The 24,295-nt window shown below is 37.3% G+C and overlaps 1 protein-coding gene across 3 annotated transcripts in view; it reads right to left on the bottom strand.

Moving 5' to 3' along the window:
• impact (impact RWD domain protein) overlaps nt 1–24,295 on the bottom strand; it is a 69,125-nt gene that overhangs the window by 19,461 nt on the left and 25,369 nt on the right. For all 3 annotated transcript variants that reach the window (XM_015353850.2, XM_015353849.2, XM_015353851.2), the window contains exons 8-9: nt 15,531–15,604; nt 7,410–7,500 (exon numbers count right to left, since the gene is read on the bottom strand). In XM_015353850.2, the coding sequence (XP_015209336.1) occupies nt 7,410–7,500; nt 15,531–15,604 (165 nt within the window). The remainder of the gene's footprint in view (nt 1–7,409; nt 7,501–15,530; nt 15,605–24,295) is intronic.

Genomic DNA, 24,295 nt, shown 5'->3' on the forward strand with positions numbered 1-24,295 from the left:
ACATTTCAAAGTTCTAAATCTAAAACAGGTTTTATATGTTAAGTTTATAATATGGACTGTGACAAATGTTATTAACACTTGTGTATCTGTCTTTTCTTTTGGGCTCAACAGATACAGTACGTCAATAGTGGTAAAGGGATATGAATTTCGTGACAACATTGTGTGTAACTTTTAATGAGAAATTCTGTAGGATGCTTAAATCTCCCTAATTGCAAGAACATGTGCACATTACTCTGTCCCTAGTTCACCCTTTAAACAGATAGTAGCAGGCGAAATCTCCCTACTCAGTCGAACCCATTTGGTTACCTAACACCATCATCCCTGCAACTAATCTCACTGCCAGGAACACTTGTGAGGGACTGAGTAGACAACTACTGCCTACTCTGAGTGTCTATTTAAACTGAGCGTGAGTTCACAGGTGAAGTGAGTCATATACATCTAGTTGCAAGTTAAATGACAAACTTAAGAGAGTCTACCCAGTAGAACAGGGTTTCTTACAACTTTTGATCTGACTCAGATTGGAATTCAATTCCTGAACACTGCAAAATACAACATACAGAAGGTGGCCAAAACTCTCAGAAAAGAAAAGTTGCAAATACAAACAAATTACCACTTGTTCTAAATTCCCTTGGGGCCCAAAATCCAGCACTAAGTGTAATAAAGTGTCTAAGTAGTGTTAACCCTAACCCTAGGTGGGGTTTCAAGCAGAGCAATCGCACAGCTACAGTACTCCAGGTAGCAGTGACTCTTACCAGCAATAAGTGGCTGTCTCCTGATGGATAGATAGTAAAAGCTTATTACAGCATATCTCTAATGATTACCAGTTAAACAAAACAGCTGAGTTTGAGTAACACTGTAGATCAGTATACAGAAACATTATTATATCTCTTACATTAATTTAACCTAATCAATCTTTTTGGAAATTTTAGTCATCCATAATTTCCTTTATTTCCATGTTTTTTACTAGCTTCAGAGAAATAAATTCATAATTAAGGATCAGTATGAAGCGCACTGTTTGGTTCATTGTGTTGTAGGGAAAATCCCCAGGAGAAGGTTTTGAGGTGAAATCTTGCTTGACCTCAAAGTAAACACACCATAATGGAGACATTCTTTCTACTTAAGTACAGATAACAAAATAATGCTTAATACAGTTCAAGGGGAACTGCAGTCCACATTTCTCAAACCAGTTATTAAATCGGAGTAAAAAAATAAATTATTTGACCATATAATTTTTTTTTACAAATGTCAATTTAAGAACAAAATTGTGATCTTTGTAAAAGTACTGTAAGTCACCATGTTGTCGCAAACCCCTGTGTGGATTGTGACATTATGTAGCCCTTCCTGCTCGCTACTCCCTGTAATGACTAATATACTGTAATGCGATGTATGAGTGAATTAAGTAGAGGTTGTGCTGCAGATATTTCACAGCAGAAATGTTCCAACGTGATCTGCATGCAAAGTTAAATTCCATTTATCGGCAAAACTGTCTTGAAGTCGAGAGCAATATTTCTAGTGGATGAAAAGAGATGTATTCACAAGCCTGCTTGTTTACAATGTCATAAGGCCCCGCAGGTCATCGGGAGTTTGTTTCCTCGTTTTGAACGCTGTGCCTCCCTGGATAAAGTCTATTTTGTGATGTAAATTGGAGTTTTCGCAACTTCCTTTGTACATTTTACTTTTATTGTGGTTTGGAATCCACTCATCAATGCTGATTCTTTCGAAATGAAATATACATATATTTTTAATTTACATTTCTGAAATATAACAATAGTGTTGTAGTTCCCCTTAAAGTCTTAAGTCATTTCACATATTAGATCATAATGGAATCATTAATTCCTGTTATAAATGGTGAGTAAACCCAGAATTGAAACTATCTGAAAAATTATTACTATATATATATAAAGATGTACTGCATATAAAGTGAAAAGAAAGTTGCCACAGTGTTGCAACATGTATAATGCATAATACAAAACATTGGATTGGTGCTTGAGAAAAGTGCTTTTAACTGTGTAAAAAGGGACATGACTACAGAGCAGTATCAAAGAACTCTGGAGTATCAAAGTCCACAATCAAGGCAACATCCAAGATGTTCAAAGAAAATTATAAGTTTGTCTTGCAGGAGAATCATCCAATCAACTAAAAATACTCTCACTGAGGCTGGAAGCCATGACTTAATGATTTAAAGCAGCAGGAACAGCATTACGTAAAAAAAAACTGTCCAAAGACATCTGAAGAGAGAAGAGCTGTGAGCACACAGGTCTTACCTGTGGTAAAGAATATGAATCAAACAAAAGTGACATTTGCCAAGTACGAAAAGACTAGGGTATTGTTACGCATCAGCGTATCAGAAGGTTTAAATTATACCTCACAATGCACCATTCTTGAAGGTAAGACAATGGGTATTCTTTGTAGCATTTGTTCAGCTGTCACTTATCAGTATCCAGGTGGATGCTGCACATTGGTGGTGGTGGAGGGGAGTCCCCATTACCTGTAAAGCGCTTTGAGTGGAATCTCCAGAAAAGCGCTATATAAGTGTAAGCAATTATTATCTTGTCATGTAAAGCAGACACAATAGCCAACCATCCAGGGGGCCAAGCAATTGTATACATTTTTAACGAAGACTTACTGTAAGGGCAATATATTTAATCATTAAATTAGCCTTAGAATAGAAATAGAAAAAATGGAACTGTTGAACAGGGAGACAGCTACAAAGCATCAGAATCTAGAAACATGACTAACAGAGAGTGATGGTAAATAATAGAATAATTACTGGATAGTCAGCATTTCAAAGAGAATATAGAAGAGACAGAGGTGTGGCTCTATACATTAAAAAGAGCATCAAGGCACAGAACATTGGACTCGCAGTTCCCAGCCCTGCAGCTGATCTTGGGGACCACTATCACTTCTGTTTTCGGTGACCTGTAAATCTCCAGTGCTAACTGGTGACATTAAACAAACAAAAAGATCAATCAGATTTGGGGTTTACATTTTTCTTATCCCAAAGTTTCTACCCTACTTCATGGCGACTCTCTTCAACAGCTTCATTGTACAGAACTTTAATCTGCATCTCCTCAGGTTGCTTACCCCAATTTGTAACTAAACAGCTCTTAATAGGTTATCAATTTATGATGAGCAGACACAGATGGAAATGACAGTGAATTATCCTGCAAAAATGAGCCCTTTTCCCTTTCAGCTGGTGACATTTCCCACCAACACACCTGAGTGAAGACAGCTCTGAAACTCAAAAGCTGATGCCAGGATGATATCAATTCCCAATCCCATTCAATCTGTTAATGGCTGAAAAAAACTAAAAATGTTATAAATAGAAAACTAATATCAGCCTGTGATGAAAACCTTGGCTGGAACAAAAACCAGAAAACATACCAGAAATAGATGAATCAAGCATCTCAGACACAATTTGCCAACTAAACTCGAGCTTGGATTATCAAATCTATTTGATGAAATACTATGAATTAGTAACGTGTAAAGGAAGAGATGGTTATCACTGATATCATTCCTACCCATAGGAATGTCAACACCAAAAACTGAAATGATACCCATGTCTAATTACTACTTTCTTACTCTGTTTATCAGAGCACCTACTAGTAGGAATATCCCCGTTGGTCTAGTCTTCTCAAACAATCAAACAGAGTATTGAAAAATGAGGTGGCAGAAGTATTAGAGAGCTGTGATAACATGATCAGCTTTAAAATATACTATGAAGCTGTACAGTCTGGATCCAGTTACAATTTCAGAAAGTAGGCTTTAAAGGAAAGAGAGAGCTTACAAGAAGCAGAATCGGACAGAATACATACCAGATCAGTAGATTAAAGACATTCTGCTTAAAGTACAGATCCAAATGGTAGAACAAATCAAAAATAATATAAGGAGAAAGAAAGCACTTTATAAAATGAGAAAAAGAACAGTATTTTAAAGGAAAGTAATACAATGAAAGGCAAGCAAGAGATAAAAGGGTATTAGAAAGCTAAGAGAGGCAGATGGAATATTGTCATGTAGCCTAAAATATTTTTTTCTGTATTACAAGATCAAAAGAATAGTAAAGAATGAAGTGTTACAAGTATTAAAATGGGACACTTTTAGATGATTAAAGGAAAATGGATGATGTGTTAAATTAATATTTTACTCAGGATTTTACCAAGGAAGAAATCGGTAACATGTCTAAAAGTGAGGAATGACTAAACTCTTGTTTTCTATTATATTAGCATAGGAGGAAGAATGGTTACAGGTACTGGAAGCACTTAAGATAGCATGAGGGTATACTACCATTTGTAATTAAGGAAACAAGATTAATGGAGAAACAGGGATGGTCACTTTCCTGTAAGTTCCACCATTATACCCTTATAACTTTTTAACCTAATACCTGGTCTTTTTGTTAACTACTAACTACTCATGACTTCTAGGGAAAGAGACAGCTGTTCTATGTACGACCTCAAAAAGGGAAGTGGTCTACATAGGACTCTGTAAAAAAAGAGCATTTATGGGGTGCAAGAAAAACCCCATTAATACATGTGGATGGTCACTGCCTTAGTTCTCTTCCTATTACTCCCAATCAACAGCAGCCATAATCAGGTCCTTCTTTATGGTAGTTAGTAGCTAACTAATCCAAGGATCTCTTCCAGCAGTTTATTAAAAGAAGCCAGGATATCAGCTTCACCTGACCGGGTGACTCTGGGGTCAAGAAATCTTCTTATGGTCAAAATGTCATAGGAACAGTTTTTATTTTTGCTTCTGTTTAAATCTCATTATATAATCATAAAAAGTCTAAGAGACATCTGGCCAGGTTAAAATTGTATAGAAAAAAAATGTTGATTATTTTGGCTCAAACACAGTACTATAAGGAAACCGAATACTCTTTTCAATTTGAAAAGAGACTGATGGATTCACCACTGACAATAAATATATTTTTTTTGCTAAATGTGGGACCATCGCAATTTAAAATGCTGCCAAATTCATTATAGCACAGCATATAATGAACACTCTGAAGACCCTGAAAGACCTGGAAAAAGAAAAACAGAAGGACCAGGGCACACAGGGCTCTGCTGAATGCTCTGATAACCACAGCGGACTGGCTAGACCTGACTTTAGCAGGACCGATGTGGGTTTGAGGTACAGACACTTTCAATTAATGATGCCATCATAGCTGCAACAGCTGGGCCTACTGGTAAGCAATTGCTCTAAAGGTCAGTAATCAGATGGTCTGAAGCAGTGACCTACTATCCTGCCTGAAGTCCAGGGCAAGCGGCCACCTACTGGGTCAGAACAGAAGCAATGCCATAGAGAATCAAGACCAACATGCCAGCAGAGTGCAAACATTTTAAATAAAACACAACCACAAAATGCTGTCTAGCCATCATAATCTTCCCAACTTTTGTTTTTACTATATGATATTAGTTATGATTATTGGCAAAAAAAACATAACCATTGATATGAAGAATACATACAGCGGTGTGTAAAAGAAGTATGCCATGTGAAAAGGTTAGTCTTTTTTTTACATTTTTGGACAAAAGGATATTCGATCGTCATTTCAACAATACTGATAGATAAAGGTGATCTTATTTAAAAAAATAACATTGGAAAATATTTTGCACTCATCTTTACTATTTAAATCAATAGAAATGCAATTTCCTTGTGTGGAAAAAGTGAGAACACCCCTACTTTTATCACTGCATCAAATGCCTAAAATTAGAATCAGGTGCACCAAAACAGGTGCAAATGATTAGAACATCATTAGAGAGTAACATGGAGGGCACTGCCTTATATAAACATCAGAAACCTGTTGTCTCATCTTAGTAATTGAGGTGTTTGGCTACATCATGCCAAGATCAAAAGAGGTCTTCGAGGCCCTCATAGATTGTTGATGCCTATGAGTATGGGAAGGGTTTTAAAGCCATTTCCAAGCAATTTGTAGTCAATCACTCCACTATCCAAAAGATCATCTACAAATGGGGAAATTCGAACCACTTGCAATCTTATACCCTTCTCGCCTTAGGAGGGGTGTATTCCCTGCCTTTCTCCTGACTGTGCAATGTAGGTGCCCACAGGTTCCTGTCAACAGAAGCTGCCAGACCCATCACAGAACAGCAAGCTCACATGGAAGGGGAAACATGCCACAATGGCATTTTGAAATGAATATTCATGGCTTGTCTGTTAATCGTAACATGCCACAAGAAACTCTGAAAATCTGGATGTGTTATTCAGAAGAATGTAAAATGTATAGCAGGGAACAACATTTTACCTCTGTAAACAATTTTTACATAAAGCATATTTTCAAGCTGAAGTGACTAATATAAAGCTTGTATAATACATTTAGCAGACTGATTGACTTGCTGTGTTTAAATATTCCAAGACTACTTAAACAAAAAATTTACTCAACCACTGTCAAAGCTGCCAGAAGAGATACTCATAAGACTTGAATACCAAACACCAAGTGCACCATATGGGAGTTTGAATTATTCATATAAAATCACAAACAAGACTTTCAAACACAATCTGAAACTCATCTTGTATGGAGTACAGCCCGAAAGGTGTTTGTGACCCATAGTTCAATTTCCATCTTCCAGGAGTCTATTATTTACACCCATTTACACCTTTTGTATATGGAAAACACTTAGGTGTCACAGCACATAACTCCCTGTTGGTTTCAAACCTGAAGGTCAAAGCATCATTCACTGCTGTTTAAAGAACAGATACTGTAATTCTGTAAGGCAGAGCTGTGCAGAAGCACATTTAATTTACACTTTTTCGGGGTTACTAGACACCCTTACCTCAAGGGCCCAGTTCCAGTGTAACAGTTACGAGGAAAATCATGTAAGAAAGCAGGTGCAAATGTGAACAAAAGAGAGGTTACAAATGAGAGGAGGCCAATTGACCCACCCGACTCGTTCGGCTGCTAGTAGCTGAAGCAGCTAACTGATACAAGAATCTCATCCAGCCATTACTTAACAAACGTTAGGGTATCATCTTGGACAACATGGCTCCACACAGTGTGGCAGTGGCAACCGTAAGAACCAGCAGGAAAGGACGTGGTTAACGATCGTGGGTTAAGGCGCATTCCCGCTGGAAGGCAAAGAAGAGAAACGCAGCGTTTCAGCTGGGGGGCCTTCTTCAGGTGTGCAGGAGAGGGCTGGGGTAGCAGGTTAACAAGGTGAAGGAGAACAGGAGGCAGAGCAGGTGAGAAGGGGTGGGGAGCAGTGGGGAAAGGGGAATAAATAAGGCGAGAATGAGCGTCCAAACTCGGCGAGAACACCCGAAGAAGGCTCCACGGCTGAAGCACGGTGTTTCCTTTCTTCAAGTCTCAGCGCGGTACGCCCCTGTTCCCAGTCTCGGCGCACCCTGACGCACGCTGCAGTACTCGTGCGCTGTTCAAGATCGACAGTCCTCGTCTGTACCTGCAGCAGATGAAGCAGTCTTCCTCCTGCTGCCGTTTCGCCATCATCTTCACAATCTTGTATGAAAGTCTGCTTGTCTTCACAGTATATTCTGGAATATAAAAGATAAAAATGAAGTGGACTGCTTTGAGTAAATCGAGCATGAGGAATGGATGTCAAATTTCCCCTCTCACATCAAATCCACTGTTACACTGACTGATTATTTTTAAGATAAGACATTCATATAATTCCAAAAGACATCAAATTGGCCTTTTAGCAACCTTTGGAAGATGTTGAGGTTCTGATATTATCCTCAGTACCATAACAAAAACTTAACTGTATTTAACTTGGAACTCGCAGTAATTTGCTCCAATAATGGGATTAAAGGTCCTGCAGAACAGAAATGTTTTTGTAAATAACTGTGAGGCATCTGACTGAATGCATTTCAGAAATAAGTAATAATATTTTTTCTATGGAAAATGTAAGCAGAAAAATTCCAACAGATAAAATAACACTGTTTATGATCATATGTAAAAAAAAGGCAACATGAAATATTTTTAATTTGAATTTCCCATACTCAACAGCAGCAGGGTTCTCAGAATGAAAGCTGTGGGTGGCTATACTATCACAAGCAGTTCCTAAACAGTGCAATTGCTTAGTTTTCCAACACTGGCTCAAAACATTCATAATACCAAACTATCAGACACTGCTGTTTCCTTGCCTGCTGTTTGATGTTGAGCCATCAAAAATAATCTGTGAATATAATCTCAGTGTTGAAGCTGTTCATTTTAAACTTGTAAAGCTCTGTATCAAAATGTTGCATGTATAACCTGTGCTAAACGATTAAGACCTTCTTTGCAATGTTCGAAGCTAGACGTTGGTCGCTCAGTTAGTTATTCAAGCCCTCTACATATAAAAACAGGTCAAAGTGATCAACTGGGTAGGTGAGGTAAGGCTTACTTTGGAGATACTGCTGTTCTCTTTTAATCTCTATTAAAAGTTCTCTTTTTTATATAAGATCATTTCCCTTTGTTTAAAGGGGGAACATGAGTCTTACAAAAGCTACAAGTAAATGACCATTGTGTATCATGATTATTTGGTTAATAGCTGAATGATACAAAAAGTTCTCATTTAGTCCTTTTGTGAGAAATAATAATTCTTTACACTTATATAGAGCTTTTCTGGACACCACTCAAAGTGCTTTACAGGTAATGGGGACTCCCCTCCACCACCAACAGTGTGCAGCCCCACCTGGATGATGCGACGGCAGCCACAGTGCGCCAGAACACTCACTACACACCAGCTCTCAATGGAGAGGACAGCAGAGTGATGAGGCCAGTTCAGAGATGGGGATTAATTGGTGGCCATGATTGTTAAAGGCCAGGGGGAAATTTGGCCAGGATGCCGGAGTAATACCCATACTCTTTTCGAGAAACACCTTGGAATTTTTAATGACTACAGAGAGTCAGGACCTCAGTTTTACGTCTCATCCAAAGATTGGCACCTTTATAAAGAATAGTGTCCCCGTCACTATACTGGGGCATTAGGGTGGCGCAGGGTGAGCGCCCCCTACTGGTCCCACTAACACCTCTTCCAGTAAGCAACCTTAGTTTTTCGCAGGAAGCCTCCCATCCAGGTACTGACCAGGCTCACACCTGCAGCTTCAGTGGGTTGCCAGTTGTGATTTGCAGAATGATATGGCTATATTTAACATTACATTGGAATTACTTAAATTTTCTGACTCTTCTTTTTTGTTATAAAATGTATTAAAAAACATTTATCGTGATGGCTAGGTCTTGTGGTCTATTTAAATGACTCCAGTCCGTAAATATGATATATGTACCCCAAACCAAGCTCTTCATGGTTAACTTTGTATCAAAGTTTTGAAATCCAACAAATTTTGCTCTTTGCAGATATTCCTCTATGACTGAAAGAGGAATATCTGCAAAGATAAAAGAAATATTTTTTTTATATATTTCTTTTACAGTTTGCCAAAGTAATTAGTTTCCAGAATTAGCCTCGAAGAACCTGGTTAAGAATTAATTTCTTTACTCTCTGCCAGAGTAAATTCTAAATGACAGTTACTGGACACTCATAAGAAAGACGCCAGCTTCCCACCTTTTACTTTTTCAAAACATCTTGAACAGGTGTGAGAATATTCTTAGAATAAAACTTGTATACAGTATTGTCGTGACAAAAAATGCAGCAACTGCCTTTGTTTTCAATTTAAATGATCAATTTTTTCTCAGACACTACAGCTTCAAAGAATATGATACAATCCAGTCATTACATAACAAGCTGCAGTGTAACAATTGCAAAAATGTGCATCTCACATAAAAGGTCATGTCTTAAGCAGATGTAGAAAAGCTACAGAATGAAAATAACTAAGCTTGACAGAAGACAGCCTTCGTTTGTGCAATTCCAATGCTCTTTTGTGCCACAACTTACAATGCTAGAGTTCAGCCTCAAATGCAATCACCGGTTGCCATTAGCTGTTGCTAAGGAAAACCTGTTTATTTAAAAGATCTTAGAGAAATTACGGAGAAGAAGAAATGTCTAAATTCTTTCATACATACAACAGAAGACAGGATTGCAGCATGGATGAACATTTTTTTCAAACATAAATAAAGGAGATAAAAATAACAATAAAAAGGAATACAAAAATACTACAATCTCCTGACCTATCAACACTGGTACCCCCTCCAGGTCTCCTCTCATGGACTTCTGAAAAAAATGTTTGAAAGCTGCAGTAGAAACCCCAAGTAACAAGGGCTTGACTGACTCCATCATCCACCTACCAGCTGCATGAATTTGAACCCCTGTGTTCCATATAAATTATATCAAGACAGACCAGGATCCAAGCAGTGTAGAGTGTCCCAGCTCAGTGTCCTTTTAGCTGCAGGCAGACCAGCCGAGCCAAATCAATTTCTGCAAAAGGCCCAAATTGGATGCATCCAGCAGGAGTAGTGAGGACAGGGAATAACCAGTTTAATAATGAACAAAGATGATGGAAATGTTTCACTCATGGAGCAGATGTTAATGATCCTAGTTTTGAACTTCTTGGGTCACAACTACAGCGGGACATTATTGTTGCTGATTGTCTAACAGTCCATGAGGGTCTGGATATTCCAGTTTTAAAAGTTTTATATTCTAGCATTTTTTCTACTATAGGAAGGTAATTCCTCAGAACATGGCTATCTCTTCAGGATTGATGAGACAGACTGTGTTTACCATTTCTAATCTCTAGATCTAGTTAAATCTGCCAATTGCATGCCACATCATGACTATCCTGCCCTAATCACAAACAGCTGATAGCCAAAGATCTTGGTGGTGGGGACTGAAAAAGCCTGTCACTGTTTTTTATTGTGGAGAAACAGCAACTTCTACATATTTCTTGATCAAATAGCATGTAGACCAAGATGACTGGAGGTTTCTTTTTGTTGCAGTCTTCAAAACAAAAGCCGTTCCTGGTTCAGATATTTCTCAATGGCAGAACTGGTACCAATTCTCCTTACACCTGTTCTCCAGTTTAAGGACTTGGGTGCAAGAACCTCATGTGCTAAGTATCCTGGAGGCAGCAATCCTAAGACACCTTCATGGTCTTCATGACGTGAGTAGTCAGCGCAACTGGTCTGTAGTCATTGAGGATAGAGGGGTGTCTTTTCTTTTGTACTGGGACCAGACATGATGTCTTCCAGAGCACAGGGACTCTCTCTAAGCACAGGCTCAGGTTGAACAGTCGCTGGAGCACTCTGCTCAGCTGATCAGCACAAGCTTACCCTGGTGCAGCATCTTCAGCTCCCTTTTCAGCTGGTCAGCCGTGATGGTCAGCCTGGCCTGGGGGATGGTGCTCATAGAGCTGTCAGTGCTGCAGGTGTTAATGGTGGAGGTGTTGGAGAGTGGCGGCTGTGGGGGATGGGGGGGTGAGTAGCAGTTGGGGGTTTTAGATGTTGGCGGCCATGATTGTGGGGGGATGGAGTAGGTGTTGGACAGTCACAGCTGTGAAGGGTTTAGCAAAGAGAACAAAGAACATAAAGACCCAAATGCATATACAGTAAGTCAATATATTAGCTATTAGAATGAAATCCTTGTCAACACATTGCTTCCATATGTTTCTTTTCAACTATGATTTCTGAATACTTTAATAGTTAAATGTCACCAGTCTCAGCTAATACAGCCCTCCCTGTGTAAAGTCCTTTGCGACAATTTGTTATAGACCAATAGTGAACTGCTAGCTCATACAATATTATAGATCACCAAATAATGACAGCCACCTGTCAGTTATCCACAATAACCTGAGATTCATTTGCTACATTCACTTCCAAAACAGGCTGAGGAGTTTCCAAAATAGTAAATTCCCACACAGCCTTCTGGCTGCTCTGTTAGACATGACTGATCATTGATGTTTTACTTATTTCATTCTTTTTAAATTCTGGCATTACTGGGATGGAAGAGATACTTTATTATTGTTCAGCTATGATAAAGAAAGTACCCCAGAGAGAAAAAAAGAATCAGGAGTTAATCATATGTAAACAGCCTGTAAGACTTCCCCCCAGTCTCTTCAGATGAGTGTAAGAACCAGATATGATGTTTAAAATATGATGAAAGGTAAAACGACTGGCAATGCAAGGTGTAGGTCTGCAATACTGAACCATATGTTTTGTTCTTTCCCCTCCTATCTGAAAGTGAAAGCATCCCTTGTAATGTTGTTTCTGCTAATGAACTGCCACTTGCTATGAAACCACCATTTTTTGAAAACCTAAAGCAAAAGCATAAGAACTTGATTTAGATATTTTAGACCATCTGGCTGTTTTACAAGAGCTACAATACCCACTGCCTCCCTCTAGTACGGATGTAGAAGTGTTGTATTACATTTCACAGTTTGAAATCGCTGACTCCTGCCAGGTTCACTGATGCAGTCTCTGACTTTGACTCACACTTGTTTGATGCCCAGGCCAAATCCATGGAAGATTTGGTTGAGTTATACAGCAGGTCTCCGTCAAATATATGTGATAGCCCCCCGAGAAATCTCAGTCTGTTTCTTCTTCTCATCTTCTTCTGAGCATTTGCACTTTGTGAAATCTGTGGGTTGCAAGTTAGAACACAGGGGGAGGGACAGTGTGTTCTAGTGAGATTACACAGAAGGACAGCCATCTACAATATAATTTCATTCTTTACTTTTATTGAGTCATCCCGCACACCTTTTCTCAATCATTAACATCCATCCAGTATACAAAAGCCTCTTATTCGTGTCAAGGCTGCCAGGAGCGTATCCAAGAAGCACATGGTCCATGGCAGGACTGTGCCCTAGACTATACACCATTCCTTTACAGGACACTCACATCAGTACGCAAGGACAGCATACAGAATGAGTCTCAATCCAGAATCAAATAAAAATGTCCCAACAGCTGTGAGGTAGCAGCAGCAGTAAACACCACAAAGGACAATCGAAATGGGTTATTTGATGTGCAGGATTTCTGCAAGCCAAATGTATATTGTCCCAGATATTGTCATGACGTATTCCTCTCCATTCCTCCAAACATCTATTACACCTTCCCCTTCACCCACAGTAACTGTGTGCTGATTTCTATATTGGAGTTTTGGGGATTTCTTTCTCTTGATCTGAGAAGTTAGCTCAATCCACTTTCACTGACACAGTACGTGAAACTCTTCTCCACACCTTATTGTCATGATCCGATTCTTACTTCTTTCTGTGTCCAAGCTTTTCAGTTCTTTGCTGATTTGTTATAATATGTAATAATGAATCGCTGGGCTCTGGCACTGTCACATCATCACTCAAACTATTAGAACTTAAAGATTTTAAAAATCTACATCCTGAAAGCTAACTTTTGGCCAAAGTCATACAGCATATCATAAAAAATTTTAGCTGCATGTTCATTTTTAAAAAGCAGCTCTATGAACTCTCTCCATCACCTTTCATACAATTTCAGACAAAAGTGCTGCCTCTGACACTATCAATCATACAATCCTCCTAAATACAACAGAGACCTAAGTGGGTAAAGTAACTCTGGGGTTACTTTAAATCAGTTTTAGTTTCTATCTCTCTGATCAAAAACAATTTCTGACAAATAGGATGCAGAGATTTTTAGACTTCAGCCACACGTTAGTTTATGGATTGCAAATTTAGACACTATTAATTATATTAAGTCAGCTGTTAAAACATTTGTGAAGTATTATAGATGGAACAAGCCATCCTCTGCAAATAAATGTGTGGTCAGAGATATAGTTCAGTCTATGGCCAGCATTGGGGTTTTGTCACTAGCATGCCAATTAAACTACAGGAAAAGCTGTTTATTACATTTGACACTATAAATACTTTAGTGGTATTCTACTCATCACCAAGTTATCAATCACCACTCCTTTGCCTCATGTTCCTGGTCTGTCCTCTTTCTCAGCTCACCTGTATTTGTCTCCAGCTGAAACATTTTGATTTCTCTTCTTTTCAGCACGAAAATGAACTTCTACTCTATACTCCTTTGCAGCTTACATTCTGACATAGGTCCCTGCTTGATAATATACTAATTTATGACACATTAGTAAATAGCATTTACAACCCCTAATCCAAAGGGTTACAGACATTGTAAGAGTAAGAAGTAAGTAAGAACTTCTGGTGTCCCACAAGGCTCAGTTCTGGGTCCTCTTCTATTCAGCCTCTAAATGTTATCACTTGGCCAGCTCATCTGCTGCCATGATGTCAACAACAAGGTTTTTACAGCACAACAGTGACAAGATATGATCATGCCTCTCTACACACTGCATGACACGTTCACAAAGCGAGACAAGCTCGGCAACTCAAATGAAAAACCTTGGTGTACCTCTCAAACCCAGTGCTAAGATTTACAACCCATCAGAAACATGACAAGGCTTTTTTTCACTTGCACAACATTTCTTGTTTAAAACCTTTCTAATTCCCATCAGATTTAGTGTAACTGGCTTCTATATTCCCATTCTCGAGATAAGATTACTGGTTCCTATACTCCTGTTCTTCAGATAAGACCCTACCAATAGTTTATTATAGGATTATTGTAATGGAGTCCTTATCTTGACATACAGTACCTGTATAAAAATATAAAAGAATCCAGCTCCTTGCTGCCTACACCACAAATTGAGTTATTATACTCCTTCCTGATAACTACTCTTTGGATTCTGTTTTGCTATCTGTTTTCATCAGAAGACAACATACAATGGGCAATAAATCTTTGTAGAATTATGTGCCAAAACTGTGGCATGCATAATACTCACAGCCCCATTAAAATGTTTTTGAAACTACCATTACCAAATTTGTAATACAACTGGACATGTATTTTTGGTCTTTTAATTGTAAAGTGTTCAGAAATTTCTCGACATGAAAGGTGTTATTTCAAAATCAAATTATTAAATCCAATAATTCGAACACTTTTATAATTCATCAATGATTATATATGTTTTTTCTTTTGAATTTTAACAAGCTTATTTAGTTGATATTTTAATAGGCAGTAATGAAGTCATGGAGGTGATCTTGCCCATTTTCACATACTTAGCAAAGAAAATAATCATAAATGTGAAGTTTATTCCATGCTAAAAAGAGAAGAAAGGAACCACAACGTTTCGGCTGTGGAGCCTTCTTCGGGTGTCAAGAAGAAGGCACCTGAAGAAGGCTTTACAGCTGAAAATTTTATAAAAATGAGTTGCTGTATCTTACTATCTTCTTGATACCCTGAGGTGCTTTTCCACTCGGGCTCAGTTGAAATTTGCCGTAATTGCAAAAATGTGAAAATTGCCGCCAAACAAGACAGTCAAGAACAAGAACAAGCAAAAATTATAATAGGAATGAGGATTTAAGGGGATAAACTAGACAAAATATCTGTTCATTATAAGTCAGTTTTGCATAATGCTTAGAATAAAACATACATGCCTTCTGGCACTGTTTACAAAAATGCAATATTTACATTTGCACTTTGGCCAGAAGCATATTACAAATGTTCTAGCATTACAGTTACGGGCGAAACACCTGTTTCTAATGCTAAGCACTGAATCCCAAAGTGCATTTCATCTCAAGGCACAGACATTGCAAAAATATGCCTAAACCACCCTTTTATTCGCATTAAATGTACATAGTTTCTTTCCCTCGTGGTTACATACCTGTAAGCATAAATATTGTGGGTGGCATTTCCAATCTTCTTATTTTCATGAAGTTTACTCAGGACCATTTTCACCTACAAAATCAAAGATATGGACTACAGATTATTTATACTATAGACTATTCTGTTAATCTAGCAGCCAAAAATTTGCACCTTAAACACTTTTGAATACAGTATGTGATTATGCAATCTTATGCAAACAATTATTATTATTGTTCTTGTTCTTTTCATTCACCAATGGCTTTCTAAGCCTGTTCGCACCTTGTTCATGATCTAAAATCTTTCCTAGAGCAGCCCCCTGTTGGCTCTCTGATCTTCTTCAGCAGGCTGACAATGAGTACAATGAGGGTTTTAATTTCTATATTGTAAAGAACACATTAGATGATTTCTTGGAATTTTAATGACAAGAACTGAAGGTCAATTAAGGTCGTCATTTTGTTGTGAACCAACATGTTTACTGATATCTGATTGGTCGTATGAGAACGTAGCCTCGCTTAGCTACTGGGAAATAATGGAACTGGAGTGAAACCAGGGCCATATCACTGCTGGCAGAACTCGGAGACTAAAAAGATGCATTTTATGTTGAACAGGCTTAAAAATGAAAGGATGTTTACAAACGTAGAGTTCTGTCCAGTCAGAGGCTTCAGTAAGGTCACCATGCACAGTGTCCATGTCCTGGGTACAGAATGAGGTCTGCTTCCTGGAGTCAGGCATTTCTGGAATCAGTGCCATTTGCCATTTGCCAACTGTAGCTGGGTTATCTCCCCCGGCAGCGCTTACAGTACTTCGACAGCTGTTGTTGGGACTGGGTGGGAAAAGTATCCAGGGGACGTTCTCAGTTTTTCAAAACCACAAAACACACTCTACATGAGGATATTCAGCAGGAAACAATGTTACGGGAGTATCCATCCTCACAGGACACTATATCTGTAGGACAAAGCAGATACAGTTGCACAGCTCTTACGGTACCAACACATTCACTCATACTACCAAAGCCTTTTCATCACCGTTTAAAGCTAAGAGGAACTTATACAGACATACTGTACAACGAGAGGAATTAAAAACGCAAGAAATACTGTTGTCTCCAAAACTCATTTGTTGACTCTCAGTATTATTAGGAATATACATATCAGTATAATCAGTATATATGGAATTTACTATACTTTAATTTTAAACAGTATGTATATGTTAAGATATTCATCTATTGCAGGGTAATTTTTGTATATTTTCTTGCTTAATATCGCAGTTGCCACAACTCCTTTTAATAGCTTCACAGAATATGATTAAACCAACCTAATTAACTGTGTAATTAAGTTGTGCTGTATTTACATTAGCATTTATTCAAGTTTATTACTGTTGTTTAACCTGTGAGCACAAACAGTTCGGGAACGGAACTTGATTATGTGAGTGTATCGGAGATGTGACACATCTTCTTTTTCACAGTTTAGATTTAACCTGATTTGATTCAAGCAATACGTTTAATAACAACAACTTTCCTTCAATCTCATGTGCTTCTGTCTTTTCTCCAAGACAATTAAAGGTATTAGAATTGTTTCAAACAATATTATAATAATTAACAAAAAATATCCATTCAAACCTATTTAAAAACCTCCATTAATATTAATGGATTTCAGTCTGAAGCTATAACTCTGATTTGATTTAAGGCCTCTCGATATGGAAATCTATATTAAAATGTAAAAGTAATCATTTTTTTCCACACAGGAAAAAAAAGTAAAAAGGAACTAAAAAGACAATTCGAATACCTGAGTTTTCATGAAAGGTTATACCACATCAATAACATTTTCTATGTGTGTAAAACAGCCATCCTCAGTTATTTTTCAATTCAGACAAAAGTCAGCCCTAATAATTTGCAAAGAGTCATCAGTGAGTACAATGTGATCTTCTTTATTAGAGAGGTGGTTCTGCAATTGTCAAACACTTGACAGGAGGTATAAATGACATAAATTCACATAATATAACCAGTACTTACCAGCTATTAAAACCAAAATGCTAATATAGAGAGCAAACAGAATCCTCAATTTAAATACGAAAATAATTAATCCTGTCTTATACAGATAACGTGCCAATGTGGATATGAATCACTGAGACATACCTGTATAATGCCTGACTGTAGAAAACTATATAGTATTTGACTATGAAAGTAGGGTTTTGGTCTTTCAAATATTGGCAAATTTACTTGAAATAGGTTCATTGCTGGTATTTCTTTGATTTTGTCATATTCAGATCATGATACCAAGCAAATAATCTACCCATAACTATCCATTTCTCCCTGGAAACGAATGTCTCATATGTATGCTCTTACATAAACCATGCAGAGTACAACTGTAACCTTCCTGAAAGCTACTACCTGAAAGCTTTTCCCTACAGAAGCATTTTTTTTTACTAAATTCTGACCAATAATATCACTCCGTTTTGCATTTTCGAATCTGTGTTGGGAGACCTTGCAAAGCGATGTGTTAAACACTATTTCAGAAATCCTATGCCGATCACAGTAGCTCCACAGGTGAGCTACTTGAAGAGAATAGCACAGTATTACCTAACTTTACATCCAGGCTTCAATTACAGATTGTCACTTCCCTTCACACTCATCATAAGACAGAATGAGGTATCCAGCATAATCAGAGTGCATTGTATATCACAGAATCTCTCAATTTTAAACTCAAAATTACTAGAAAGAAATGCTAAATAAATTACCAGAAAACACTACAGGGCATGGAATAAATGGAATAAAACCAAGATAAGCCAAGGCAACAGGAAATGAATTTCAAAAGCATTGTATTTGAATAGTCATTTAATCGAATTTTCCAGGAACATATTTCAAGCCCTCTTCCGTGATTTCTTTTTTTCTGTTAAATTATCTTTATGTACGTGCTTTTTATTAACTACAAGATCTGAAAAAAAATGTTTTTACAAACTACTCTTCTGCGAAACGCAAAGGACTTCCCTCAGGAAATGGTAAAAGCATATTTTACTTTTATGTTAATATTCATTTTCTAGCAAATGATTACTTTGAAAACCTTAAGGAAAGCCTTAGTATTTCTTGATTAATGACACACTTTGGTTTACTAAAAGATCAAAAAGACTCGGTAACCATTGTCTGTGATTCAGCAGAAAACCTTTTCAGAATGTTAAGGGTGCTAATCTGCTTGAAATCCTCTCTTCTGTACTGATTTAATCTACACCACATCTTTGTAAGCTTTAGCATTTTTGTATTTACCATTTTGCCTTTCATCTTACCTGACTATCAATAACAACAAAACCAATACCATGTTGTATAGCAACATTATTAAGATGATTCAAATCTGATGTAAATTCAAATCTAATACATGTAAATTCTGGAAAACATAACGTGAATTACCCCCTGCATGATATTATTAGGCTGTTTTGCACCCACAATGCTTTGCTGCAGTGGTCAAGGATGCAGTAGGATCTGTCTTCACCTGCCAGCTTGAAATGGCCTACTGTATACAATATTAAGTATTAATACAGTATTAAGGTTTAAGTTTTAAGGTAGAAGAATAATATAATAATGCTGTAAATTAGAAAAACATACCCCCACCACCCATTTCCTTATGCATATTATGGAATAGATAAAATGTGTGTTGGGGATATGTTCTTCTGGCCCAAGTAAATCCCTGGTTTGATACTATCTGCATAAATCTTGAAACAAAACCGCTTCCACCTTCAGATCCAACCGAAATATTTATAATACATATTTAAAGGATGAAAATATTCTATGTAATATAACATAACTTGACTTGGGGCAGTGGGGTGGCTCTGTGGCTAAGGATCTGCGCCTGTGGCTGGAAGGTTGCTGTTCGCATCCTGCGGCCGGCAGAGGAGTCCTACTCCGTTGGGCCCCTGAGCAAGGCCCTGTACCCCAGCAGCTCCAGGGGCGCTGTATAAATGGCGCTATGCTCCATGCTTCTCTCCCTGTCTGTGTGTCTCATGGAGAGCAAGTTGGGGTATGCGCAAAGATGAATTCCTAAGACAATAAATTGTATATGGCCAATAAAGTGATCTTATCTAATTGGTCTCAAAATGATTAAATGTTATTTTTATTGCTTTACAAAAAATGAATGCAGGTTCATTTCAGAGATTAAAGAAACTCCTTTTTTTAAAGGAACAAATGTATAAATGTATTTTTGTAGAAAGAAAAGCTCTAAAATTAATAACGTATGAAAAAAACTAAATATAAAGTAGAATATCTTTAATAAATTTAGTCTGTGGCAGCAAATAATTTACTATTGTAACAGCAACAACTTTCACTTGTGAAGGTGGCCTATATGTTTTCAGTTTAGTGCTTGTAATTTCCTCTTGGTCATGAAAAAACTATAACTGATTTACAGTAAATTATTACTCGAATGTATTCTAACAGTAAAATCGATGTGTCATTTCCTCTGCACCCTGTTTTATATCTCACACTGTCTGAAAAATGAAAGAAATTAAATATGTTGTGACATTCTTCTGTAGCACCTTTATTGCTTTACTTCAGAAGTAATGGAAACTGGCTAAATATAACCTGTACAGTACTTGTGCCAAGTCACAATGGCATTGCATAAAGGATGGACATCGACTTTTAACAGGTAACTTCTGCTCAATTTGTAAATGTAGAGTCAAAGTAATTTTCATGAAATACCAAAGTGTTACATAATAAAAGAAAAAGCACACCTTTTTGATGTGCTGAAAGCGCCAAAAACCATCTGAGAGAGGGAACCCCTGCAGTCCCGAAGCAGTCACAAACAGAATAGAAACAGATATCCATAGAACTACAATGGAACACCTGCCATGAAAACCACTCATTGTCCACACACAAAACAGTTAAAATAAACCTAAAAATACAATGTCCTGAACACTAAAAGCCTATCAAATTGTTGCTGATTTTCCCTAGGAGCGACAAGATACAATGAGCTGCTTCGTTGGTTTTACTAGAATTGTTTGCCTTTAAAACATGTTAAAACTGCTCAGTGAAATGTACTTAAAGTAAGAAATGTTGGAACATGGAAATGTAGCTGGCAGTAATTTAATGACATAAGGTATCGTGGATACAGTCACCCACAGTCTTCTGAACCCCTGAAGCACTATAACCGACAGAAAATTCCTGTAATTTACCCAGACCTGGTCAGGTATGTTAATACATGATCAGATTTGTAGATACTACTTGGACAATTGCTTGCAAACACCTACAACTACAGCCACTAACACAGCTGGACATCAGAAACCTGTTCAGGAACCCCGATAATAATAACGTCATGGATCAATGTCAATGTCAACATGAATGACAACTAGAAAAGGGTAGTGTTTTCTGATGAATCTCAGTTCTGTATTGCAAAGGGGAAAGACAATGTTTGATGGCATAAAAAGTAATGGAAGGCTCTAATGTCTATTTTAGGAGGTGTATTTTACAGCTGCCTATTGCAATTTCACCACACAGGATAAGATAGTTGCTTTTTCAGACTCGTGTTCACACCCAAGGAAAAACAGAGAAAAACCAGCATCAACACAACATCTGATAATGATAATGTTCCAAATGATGTTAATTGCATCTCCGCAAGATTTGGAGGCTTTCTGTGTCTGTCTGGTAACAATGTCCACCTTATCACATGATCTGAACCTGAGGATCTACAATACCGCCACAGCAGGTTTTTAATAAGTTAAATGGAGAACCATCCCTGTGATCTGTGAGCAATTTATCTACCAGTTCCAGCTATGACTTACTGCATACTACTACTATTACTCATGGTAGGAACACTGGGAAATTGATCTTTTGTGTGAGGGTACCTGACATGACAGCACAATCTGACCCATATCTTTATAGGAACAAGTAATAGGTTTATTCCATGCTGAAAAAAAGAAGAAAAAAAAACACAATGTTTTGGCCATGGAGCCTTCTTCAGGTGCTCACATAAACCTTTTACTTGTTCCTTTGCAGCCTACTTATGCTGACGCAGCTACCCACCTGAACTCCCATATCTTTATATACTGCATTATAGATAGATCAATAAGACTTTATTGATCCCGTAGGGAAATTGATTAAATCTATATATGACTTTATATATATGAGATATATATATGACTTTAGAACTAAAGCTACGGTTGGGCATTATAGTAGCAATTCTCCAGTCTCTGGGAACTACCCCTGTCTTGAGCGACTACTGAAGGAGCCGTGTCTCTGAATAATAGACCCCCGATTATGTTGGTGCTGCTCTGGGTGCCTCTGCACTCCCAGCTCTGCCACCGCTGGATCTGACCTTTCTTGATATTTCTATGTGGCTCTTGCTGCTCCAGTCCTTGGTGCTGTTATCGAAAGCCTGAATTATGGCTCAGGGTTCCTTTGGCCTGTGATTTTAAAAGGTTACCACCATTGTCAGGGGTGAGGGTAGTCGGGGTTTTGTTATTTTTCCTAACTTGTTCTTGATTTGTTCATTTAAAATGAATAAAAATGTGTTCATGAATAAGTGTACTTTCGAAACCAACACCAAAATTACATTAGAATAAGTGTCTCCTATAGCCAAAAGCTTTAAACAAACTTAATATTAAGACTTTGTTTTAGAAAACGAGGAACTCCTATATTATGTAAAAGATGTTCATGCATAGTATAACATTTAACGGACAAAACTCTATGAACATAACAGCAGTGTATTTAAGACCTCTTACTTTCTAATGATGCAAAAAACATATTACATATTACAAATGCCTAAGATGTATATGTAATAACAGTTACAATGAATATTGCAAAGCCTTACTTTGCTTTCAGCTAATAATTTCTTACCTTCAACATCCTGGAAAATTACAAATTGCTCAATGGCATTTGTGTAATAGGTTTATATAACACAGTGGGGACAGCCTCTAGAACAAACAATGACAAGCAAGCATCCTTAAATCTCTTAGTTAAAAAATTGATTAAAAGTCCCCAGTGGCTCAATCAGTAAAGACAATTGTTGGGAGCAGAAGTTGAGCCCTATAATCCACACATCAGTTGTTTGAGTCTGAAGTGCCGTTAGCAAACTGTGACTGGGATTCCCCATGCAGCTGCTCATAATTGGCCATGCACCACTGAGGCAGAGCTTGAGCTGGCCAGACTGTCTTCCGTCTGACCTGCAATATCGACTTTCTGAAAGCTTGCCGTGGTCTCAGTGAGCACTTCATAAGGTTAATACTAACCCTGCTGTAGGTTCACTGTTTCAGAGGGCATTGACTATTAGGTGACCACTCAAAACATATACATTTACTCCAACATATACAATGATACTATTTGCCTTTTTCTAAATTAAAAAGGAAAAAAATGAAACCAAACAATCTGACATAAAAGATGGTATTGAGGCCAGTCAAAAGTATAATATTACTTGAAAATAGTTGAAGGTTCCCTAAAACTTATAACATACAGTATCTGTAGAGCATAGCGGAAACTGTAGGATAATAAAAATGTACAACACCAAGAACAACAGCCAAAATGCAAATATTTAGGAACATTATATTGATAAACCTTTATCTTAAATGCAGAAAATATTAAAACTTCCTTTTAACAGAAATTTAGATTACAATTTTTATAGGTTAAAGACAAAGTGGATTTTTTAAAAGGATGATTTCTGTACTTCTCCATGTTTTGCAAAGAGCTTCCAAAAACATTTCAGAAAAAAGAAGCTTGATAATTTAAGATGAAATAATTTGCTGAAAAACAACCGTATATTAATATTAAGGTGCTGTAACTGGTGGGAGTGTTTACATAAAGGTATATTTTTGCTTTGTGGAGGCTTGGAGGAGAACTACATTTCCCAGAAATCTTAGTAATGATGTCACTGAATGATCTAGGGTAAAAGGTGAAAGAGGGATATTGGACAGGAAAGGAACACAGTTATTTTGGTTCTGCTTTGATCTGTGGAACTCAAGTGTGCAAAGAACTTGAGTTGGGAAATTCTGTTGTTTTGTTTGAGGACGAAAAACTCTTCTGGAAAAAGGACTTTGAATCTTTTACCCTACTTGGAGAGAGACTTTTGCAATGTTAATATTTTGTTAGATAGGTGTTTTGCTCCACCTGATAGTCATAAGAAGAAGTATAATCAGGACTCATTGAGCTATGTTTCTCACAACACAATACCAGCAGTCTTGGGAAAACATCTGATGTGTTCTTAATTCAAACACTACTTACTGTATTATAAGAACCAGATACAGAACACCGACTCAGCCTTTCATATCACACTGCATTTAATAATTATTGGAAACCATGAAGTAATCACAACAGATAAGGGGGAATCAGATTATTACTGATGTGTGTGATACGAAACAGTAAATTAACAGTACTGTGAACCTGTTTATTAAACACCAATTTTTCTATAAGGAGATGAAGAAAGAAGATGGGACACGGCCATTCCTTTATAAATTTGTCATCCAAACTACAGCATATATTCCTACATTCAATTTAACTAAATTACATAGCACATAGTGCTGTTTGTATGAAGAATTTCAACTTTGTCATTCAATCAAAAACTTTAATATTTTCAACATTCCTAAACCTCAAGGCTTAATTTTAGATTTTCCTAGTGTCATCATCATAAAATGTAAAAAGGAAGGACTATGTATAAATGAATAACATTCTGACTTTCAGCACTTCTAAAAGTGAAAAACATGGCCAATGCCAGTCATTATTTTATTTCCATACTCATGCTGAATAGAATTTATGACTCATGAATATAAGTATTTACATACCTATATAAGTGCATATCAGACTCAGACAATGCTTGTAAG

This window comes from Lepisosteus oculatus, chromosome 6 (genome assembly GCF_040954835.1).
Source record: "Lepisosteus oculatus isolate fLepOcu1 chromosome 6, fLepOcu1.hap2, whole genome shotgun sequence".
Lineage (NCBI taxonomy): Eukaryota > Metazoa > Chordata > Actinopteri > Semionotiformes > Lepisosteidae > Lepisosteus > Lepisosteus oculatus.